This window comes from Glycine soja, chromosome 8, assembly GCF_004193775.1.
Source record: "Glycine soja cultivar W05 chromosome 8, ASM419377v2, whole genome shotgun sequence".
Taxonomy (NCBI): Eukaryota; Viridiplantae; Streptophyta; class Magnoliopsida; order Fabales; family Fabaceae; genus Glycine; species Glycine soja.
The window spans coordinates 7287053-7296534 of NC_041009.1; the positions used below are offsets into that span (position 1 = coordinate 7287053).

The 9482-nt window shown below is 36.2% G+C and overlaps 1 protein-coding gene across 1 annotated transcript; it reads right to left on the reverse strand.

Annotated features, from left to right (window-relative positions):
* LOC114421559 (putative clathrin assembly protein At2g01600) lies at positions 1–9482 on the reverse strand. Its single transcript, XM_028387537.1, has 15 exons — positions 9204–9482; positions 9045–9114; positions 8843–8940; positions 7864–8002; positions 7622–7749; positions 3298–3390; positions 3119–3169; positions 2584–2649; positions 2430–2495; positions 2253–2333; positions 2069–2149; positions 1722–1898; positions 1565–1646; positions 1344–1465; positions 1–687 (listed from the first exon to the last, which is right to left on the reverse strand). Exons 1-15 carry the CDS (start codon positions 9291–9293, stop codon positions 325–327), a joined length of 1707 nt encoding a protein of 568 aa, XP_028243338.1. The 5' UTR covers positions 9294–9482; the 3' UTR covers positions 1–324.

A 9482-nucleotide genomic window follows, 5' to 3' on the forward strand; every position in this document is an offset into this window, starting at 1 on the left:
TGAAAGCAATAATATGACACTGACACATAATGTAATACAAAATGTGGAACCATACAATGAATACATGATATATGAACATGTGTAAAAGTGTTCCAATTACTTGAGTTGGGAAACGTTCAAAGAAAGCTATCCCACCATTATGTATATTCATAAAATGATCAATACATAGTGTGTTGTCTGCATTTTACAAGGCACACCACCTCCCATTCCAGAAAACATCTATATATCAAGCAACAAATGAGAAACTCATGTTACAATTTGCTCAAAACCAACCAACTTGATCGATTAAATACATCCTCGTATCTTCAAAAAGGAATTTGTTCTTTATAACAAGCCTGTGCTTCCAAATGGATTGTTGTTCTGTGGGTGAGGAGCAGGATTGGGGGCAGGAAATGCTCCAAATCCTGCATCCCCAAAGGGATTTGCTGGGTTCATCAACATATGATGCTGCTGCTGCTGCGGTTGTGGCTGAGGCTGAAATGGTTGTTGGTAAGGACCAAATGGATTTGCTTGCTGTTGCATTGCTGCCAATTGGACAGCTGGCGGGGGAGGGATGCTGCTTGATAGAGCAAATGGATCCTGCATTTCAAATGGATTTGGGGCTGGTGCTCCATATACTGGTTGTTGAGATCTATATGCCGCTTCATCGTATAAGCTATTAAGAGTGAGAGAGTCCAATCCACCAGCCTGACATTCAATTGTACAAATATGCAAACACAGCGAGATTTATGTTATTCTCATCATTCACTATGGACCATCTACACTTATTTTTATCAGACAGTGACATTAAATATTAACCTATGGACTCTTTCGGTATCAGAACAAGCAAATGCTCATACAGATCAAATGTCTTGTAATAGAATAAAATATTAAAAGCGGATATAAACAATCAAATTACTTGTACCCCTCAAGTCCTGCATGTAATGCATATTTACGTCTGCTGAAATAGTATATTAACACCAAATCTTATTATGCATTGTGAATTTATGCAATATATTGATGCCAGAGTAAAACTTCACAGGATATGACAAAAAATAATTTATTGAACAATGTAATTTTCACTGTGTTGAATAATGAGGTACTGCTATGCTTATCCAAAGTAAATACCAGTATAAAGCTAAATATTTTAGAAATCATATAATACATTAATTTCAGGAGCAAATAACAGACCGCAAACTAATCTTTTATTGATATGAAAGTTCCTGTGTGATCTACATCCTACTTGATGTCAGTTTTTAATCCAACGGTGAATTTTGTGGTTAGTTTACAATCGGAAAATTTTTCACAAAGATATCAATGGATATTTATATTAACAATCTCAAAAGGTCACGTGAAGGTCCTACCAATTGTCTCTCATTGGCTGCAGAAATATCAGTACTTGGAGTGCTGACCAGGGCAAGCTCCCATCCGGTTGGATCAAAATCTTTTGTCTGAGCAGCAGTCGTGTTAAAAGCTGATGTAGTACCTATATGCACAAAACAGTCAAATTTCATAGATAAGCAAAACAATCCACTAAACCTTTCTAAGCAGCAGAGTTTGAGAAGAAGCCAAAAACAAAACTCACCAGTTTCAGTGGGGACTATGGCTAGGGCAAGAGCATTTCTTTCCTCTATGGACGATGCATCAGGTGCAGTGTCATTCAATCCCTGCAACATGGACAGCATAAGGAAAATAAATCATACAAAAAAAATAACAGATAACTTTGGGATCCAAAACCCTACCAGCAAGTCTCCAGTTTCAAAATTGTTGTGAGACGACGGTGGTGGTGGTGGAGGTGCAGGTTCAGAATCAGAGACAACAACATTATTATCAACAGGAACTGGTGGCTCCTGTTCTTCATCAGATGGTTTAGCATCTTCAATTGCAAGAACTTCTTCTGGTCTGTAAGTCAACTGAAGCTGTTTATACAGCACAAGATATTAGTGGCTAGAACTTGAATGTGAAAGAAAACAAGGAAAATTATACATTGTTGTCCAACCAATGTTCAGCATAACCATAACAAAAATCCATTTACAAAAGGAACTGTAACAGCTATGTTCTACATAAACACAATAAATGATGCACTAACCAATGGCTCAGTTGGAACTGTAACCACTCGTGGTGCCTCCTTAATGTACTCTTCCATGGTTGTAAGAAAAGATTGTGGAGGCTAAAAAGATCGACAACGAAAATAATTGGAACCCCAAATTAAAAATGAACAGGAGGAACTTGTTAAATCAAAGCATGAGATTGCCATAACCATAAAGACGTACCTCTCTTAAGACAGGAAACTGAAAATTCCTAGCGAGTTCCAATCCTTTGCAAACATCATAGAAATCAGATAGACTTGCTGCCTACAACAATTTGGGTGTTTTAATAGCAACACATCATGAAATTAAAATGCAAACGACAGTGGTTAACTGAAAGAAATACAAGCAGCAAAATATCACCTGCTGACCCGCACGTTTATAGGCTTCAAGGGCTTTAATAGCTTCATGTCTGGGCATCTCAAAAAACTACACAAGGAAATTATCATTTTCCAGTATAAAACGCATTTTATTTAAACATGACACTCATCGCATTAATAAGGATAAGCCCATTTACCTTATCAACAAGATTGATAATGCCGTCATTAATAGCACAATAAATTTTAAAGCTCTCTTTCAGTACCTAGACAGAACAAAAGAAGCAGATCAATATCAAGTTGGTGATCAAATTCACAACTATTTACTAACAAGGATCGTTTAACTATGACGACCAATTGCCACCATGTTGTCCCTTTCCTAAACATAGTTTTGGATGGAGACAATTTGATATCAATTCCAATTATCAACAACCTAATATGGAGGATAGTCCCAGTCCTACTTTAAATGGAAGAAGCATCAATAAATGGTTGCGAAAGTTGGAAGGTATTCCAATCAAAGTTCAATTTCTAATCCCAATATTCACATCTTAAAAGTTTCAATCAATGAAATAAAAGAAAAAGTATTCCACAACCTCAAGATCAACCAATACAGTTACAGTCAAACCAAAGAATCCCATGTCTTTCCCAACCATGCGCTATATATGCTATCTGCAAACTCTAAATCTCTAGCTCAATACAAAGAAAATATTTAGATAAACAGACAACAACACATACCAGGGCAAGAGCATATTGTATCACATAATTGCTAACAGCTGCTCCTTCTGGCTGTGTACAATGAAGCATACAATCAGTTTTTATTAAAAGATAAATAATCATTAAACCAAATGATATAAACTGGTCAAATTAAAAAATAATAATAAAAGATAATGAATATCCACATTTCACAATATTACCCGACAACCAACAAGTCGATACAGCAGCTGCTGCAAAGCAGGCAACTGCTCCAACAACTCCTCACTATCCAAATCCCTGGTCTTGCTGTACCCCTGTTTGAAAAACAAATAAGCATGAAGACTTTAAAAAACAAACACAATTCAAAATAAGAAAGCAACTTGCTTCAAAAACAAATAATCAAAGAATAACGAGTCAAATAAATCCACAACTAACCATTTAGAAGTTTTTAATAATGTCAATCAGCAATGAAAACCAATTTAAATAAAAAATATAGACAATTCCAATAATGAAAAATAATGTATTATATTGAATTTCTTCCACCCAGGTCAATTAATTTCCTTGCAATACCTACAAACCATAGAGCTCTACAGAATTCTACCACTAAAATAACTACATGTTCAAACCTCTCCTCCTATTTAAGCTAAATACCCATCCTTCCAAGCTCCAACCTCAGTAACTAACTAATTGTTCTAACTATTGATACTCTATGAATCTTATTATTGATATTTGGGACTCTATCACACACACAGACACACACAAAGGACTTCTTTCTTGCCAAAACATTGTGGTTATCTTGAGAAACAGTTCCAAGGGTGAAAGATACGTCAACTGTACACCAAGAACCCCAAACTTTTACATAATGCAAAATAAGTTGGCTAATGTTTCTAAACTACACCAGCACATGACACAACTTTTCAAGAGAAAGAACAAATTACACCACACCAACCCATTAGTAAATGACTATTATCCAAATCCAAATTAATTCTTAAGACAACAAAAACATATATAGATAAAACACCCATTGAAATACTACTGATGAGTTTCAACACCAGAATACATATATACATATATTCAAAAGACAAACCAAGCTTTTCACTCCCAATTGGATATGAGTTCTGTCTAGGGAAAAGGGTGACAATCAGAGAAAATAGTACTCCCCTCTGTCCCATAATAATTGCCGTATAAGAATAAAAAATAAGTCTCAAAAGTAATTGTCGTTTTAGCTTTTCAATACAATATTAATTGTCTTTTTCCACTTATATTCCTTATAATATTAATGATGAGCAACAAAAACTAAAAATAATTAATGATGATAAAGTTAATTACGTAAAATTGCTATTCTCTTTCATCTGTTTATTAGTTTTTCTTGGTTTGTGTAAAAAAACCTCAGACGACAATAATTATGGGACAGAGGGAGTATTCACTATTCACCTTAGGTCTTAGTCTTAGTATTGGTTTTTCTTGAGAATCAGGAATTAAATATATAATGATGTGATAGGATATGTTATCTAATTTAGAGAATCTGATTTAGAGGAAACTAAATGTCCTCTAATTATGTGTAATCAATACTACCTGTCTATATAAACAACCATCCGTTGTGTACTCTGACATACGATTTCAGTCTATCATCCCTCTATATTTTCTCCCATTATACATGGTATGTTTTTCTCTCATTTTACATGGTATCAAAGCTAGGTTGAGGGAATAACAGAAAACCAAACCATCCCCCATTGTCCCCAGTGGACCTTTCTGGTCGTCACACTTATTTTGGTGACCTGCTTTCGTTTTTCGATGACCCTTTTCTTCTTTTCCAGTGACTTTTCTAGCCACTGCCGGCCACGTCACTTTTCTGACGACCCATTGTCCCTAGTGAGCCATTTTGCTCATCGCCCTTCTTCCAATGGACCTTTATACTCGCCACACATTTTTTGATCACCAACGTAACTCCGGTGACCTTTTTGGGAAACTTCCCGGTGACTTTTCCGACGACCACCCATTGGATTTGGGTTGCCCCACACCAATCTGCACAGTGTTCACGACATCGAAAACGGAGCATCCGCATGCCCTCACGAGCGCCATCTTTGCCCATCGGGGCTTGAAACTGCATCCAACACCTTTTTCGGTCACAATTTCCTGCAACTACATCGTCTACCTTATGTGCCTTTGCCCCTGGAGTTTCAACTCCATCGGACTTATTTTGGGAGAAAACCCCGTTTGGCAGCGTTTGTTTCTATTTTGTACTTTTTTAGGCACTGTTTGGTTCGCGTCTTGCAGTGACTGTTTTTACTCATCATGGCATTTACTGGTTCTTATGAGGATTTAAGCCAGTACTGCCTTTTTCTTGCCGTTCATTTTCCGGCAAAGAACTTCAGCCGCCTATTTTGTCTCCATCTTTTTCAACGTGTTTCTGGCCACCACCTTCAGCTTGCTGCTTATTTTTCGGAAAAGAACTTTTCGGTTGCCTATTCTGTCACTGTCCTTTTCCGGCGTGTTTCTCAGTGACTTCTCTCGCTTTGCTGTCACTTTATGATGATTCCGTCTCTTCAGTTTGAATAATTGGTTATAATTGCTATGCATACTTAGTTTGGGCACTTAAATTCCATAACAATTATCTAATTTCTTCTTTTCTGATGCTTCTTTTGACTTAAAAAAATAGGAATTTAGATTCTTTTGAGTTTTTATCTTAAGAATGCTAAAGTTAGTAAATATGCAGTGTTTTTTTTTTTTTCTATTTTGTAGAGTTTTTGGGTACATGAACAAAGAATGGAAGATGTATGAAGAATTAGAGCAGCGCAATCAGCGTGTGAAGCCAAGCTGGAAGCCAATTGTATCGAGTATGGATGCTAAGCGTGCGTTGGTAGGCTTAGCAGATGGTCACTTAAGCTAGCTGTACTTTGCATGTGCGCTCAATACGCACTTGTAGGCTTAGCGCACAGTCATTTCCAGGAAGCATGACTGTGCATCGTTTTGAAAATTATAAAAGGCTACACTATGCTTTTTGGAGGGAGTTCGTTTATGCTCTAAAGCAAAAACTTCCACTTTGGGAGCTCTTCTTCTTCCATTTTTCTTGTTTTATCTTTTGTTTTTGAGTCTTTGATGACTATGAGAGGCTAAATTACCCATTGTTGGGGGCTTGGATACCAACACTCTTTGATGTAATGATCTTTACTATTCATTTAATGCTATTTCAATATTATTGCTTCCTTTCTAAGTTTATTGTCTTGTTTATGGTTTGATCATCAATTCACATGTATGTTATAGGATTTTAATCATTGTAAAATATTTTTACCCTAAGAACTTGAAGGAATTTCTAGGTAATCTACGTTTAGGAATAGAATGGTGTTATTTAGCCTTATTTATACATCTTCATTCTTAAAGCAAATTATTTGGTTTAACTCTTAAGAGATTAGGAGTGAAATTAGGTGATTTAGGCTCTTTCACATGAGGAATCATTGTTAGAGTAGTTTAGTTGATGAAGGTAATAGTTGAAATAACTTTAAATGGTGAAAAAACTTTAACATTGCATCAAAAGTAATTTTGGTAAGCCAAGCATCCAACATTTCCACAAAAATCTACACTAAATATCACCTTCCACACCCAAGTGTTTGTTTTTCTTGTCTCTCGCACCTTGCTCTATTTTTATGTCCTTAATCATTGTTGAAGTTTACATTTCTGCACTTTAGTCATTTCATTGCTTAAAATTCGGTATATACAAACTTTAAGCACAATCAAAGTCCTTGTGGACTTAACACTCGGTCTTACCGTTTAATATTACTTTGACAAATTGGTGCACTTGCCAAGGAGTTAACAATTGGATCTCCACACTTTGTTTGAAGCTTCCAAACCTTGGTTTTAAGAAGATCAGAACTTGCTTTGGATTAACTTAAGTTGATGAGTGTTCCAGCTCTCTCTTCCTAGCAATATTTCCTGATTTAACCAAGATCCCTGAGTTGTCTTCAAAATATTGGTTTGAAGCTTCCAAATGTGGCTCTTAAGAAGGTCCGAACTTGCTTGCTTTGCTTGCCATGAATTTCTTATGCTGATGGTTATTCCAGCTCTTTGGCAATGTTATCTTTCTATCAATATTCCCTAACTTCGCCAGCATCCTTGAATTGTCTTTCAAACATTGTTTTTCGGTGGAACTCAATTTTATGTTTTTATTTATTAGTTGGGAATAAATTTTCTTATAACAAGCTAAAGCTTAAGCTTGAGGGGGAGAGTTGAGAATCAGGAATTTAATGTATAATGATGTGATAGGATATGAGATCTGATTTAGAGGAAACTGAATATCCTCTAATTATGTGTAATCAATACTACTTGTCTATATAAACAAGCATCCGTTGTCTACTCTGACATGCAGTTTCAGTCTATCATCCCTCTATATTTTCTCTCATTTTACATGGTATATTTTTCTCTCATTTTACAGTTTTCATGGAAACACTTCTCAAGCCATATAAAGACATCATCAGATGGTTACATACACATACACAAAACATGACCAGTTATCCCAAAAGAGTATAATAACGGGTTTATTGAAATTACCTTCTCCTGCCCTTGGGCAGGTTTGGGTAGACGCTCAGCTTCAATATCATACTTCAGAATCCGAAAGCATTCAAGTCTTTCTTCCAAAAATAACGCATAGGTACGTACCCAGGCAGAGCAATCCCAAGCTGCAAGCAAATGAAATCATATGGGCAAAAAATATATAGTACACTTAGAAATCTCTAACTTAAGCCCATATGAAAGTTAAACAAAACATAAAGATGGTAAGGTAAAAAATTAACCAATTGGGCTAGAATCATCCTTGAAATTTGATAGTTGGAGAATTCGTCCTCTTTGTGAGAAATTCAGAAGTTCTTCTCTAAAAGTAGGATCACCCTCCCTCAATAACCTATGGATGACTATCAGTGTTTTCAATGCCACCTGTGAATGAGACACAGGGTAGTGAAACATAAGCATATCTTGTTATCTACATATACACATTATACAATTACGGGCTAGTCAAGGGAAATTGAGCTAGCAACTAATGCTAAAATACACATAAAAAGAAAATAGTTGAGACTCAAAATTTGAGACATTGCAAAGGACTAGGCATAAATTCTTTATATATAATCCTTAAACAATCTGACCTTAGGAATAATGAGTAATATTAGATGCTCAGTGGATATATCAATAATGGAAACATCTTAAGGAATAACAAAAACCATGTTGATATTCAGGAATTCCGTTACATGAATGAGAAACTCCCATGTTTTTACTTTTTAACCAAGAATTTTTATTTTTTAAAAAATTGAGAAAAAAATAATGGTGATTTTGTTTCATGGAATCCTATTCCCTCCCACACAAGGAAAAATCTAAAAAATAATGGCGTCATCAATGCCACATGCCACAAATCATTATCAAAATTCAGAAATAGCACAAAACCCAACACCAGCGCATTAAGAGGGAAAAACAAAAGAATCCAAATAAGCATTAGTTTCGCATTCAAAACTGGATTTCTAACAGGAAATGTTATTGAATTTGACAGTGAAGAACTTCACTTCCAAACTTTGTATAACATCTTCTAACATCAACAGGCCGATATCAATTTCAGACTATTGAATCTCTATTATCTCTATTCCTACCATTGAAACCTAACAACATCAATCCATCAAGTAAAACAAGAAAACACATACAAACAAATCATTGAATACTCAAACAAAATCAAATTGCACATCCATCAAGCGATTACATAGACTCTGCCATCGTCATCATCAATCCTACCGTCCAATTCCGCGTCTTTGTCAACCGCCGCGAAAGCGCATGGATACAGTAAGCGACATCAGCCCTAGGTCTCACAGCAGACGTGGCAAACAGAATCTCTACAACAAAACCAAAGAAAATTTCAACTTCATCATCATCATCTCTCCATACCAATAAGAACAAGATCAAACTAATTCGGATCTGAAAGCCTCAAATGACTCACTTCTGAGGTGCCTCTCTTTGGGGGGACACTCGACGTGGTTCGTGGCTTTGACTATGGCAACGTCCAAATCCTAAAATTAAGAACAAATAAAACCACCCCAAATAGCCAAAACGAATCGAAAGCAAAGAAAGATCCTATCTTTGGAAAGAGGGGAATTACCGCGTAATCGCTATTGACATGGGCAAGACCCACTTTGGTGGTGTCCTTGATGGCACCGTAGGCTCTTCTCCAAGACTGAAGCGTACCCATCTTTCCGATCTCTCGGGGTTTTTTTTCTCTCTCTAACGCGTGGTGGGTGTCGATCAAGGGAGAGAAAGTGAGGAACTTTGATCGGAGAAATCGCGCAAGTGAAGAAGAATCAAATCCAATTCCGACAACATTGGCTTTTAGCGGCCCCTCCTTCGCTGTGTATCATCTTCGGTTTTTTTTCTTTTCTTT

Coding starts and splice junctions, on each gene's coding strand:
- LOC114421559 (XM_028387537.1), bottom strand. CDS start 9,293: ATGGGTACGCTTCAGTCTTGGAGAAGAGCCTACGGTGCCATCAAGGAC. Junction 8,941..9,044: donor CAAAGAGAGGCACCTCAGAA/GTGAGTCATTTG, acceptor GTTTTGTTGTAG/AGATTCTGTTTGCCACGTCT. Junction 3,170..3,297: donor ATCGACTTGTTGGTTGTCGG/GTAATATTGTGA, acceptor CATTGTACACAG/CCAGAAGGAGCAGCTGTTAG.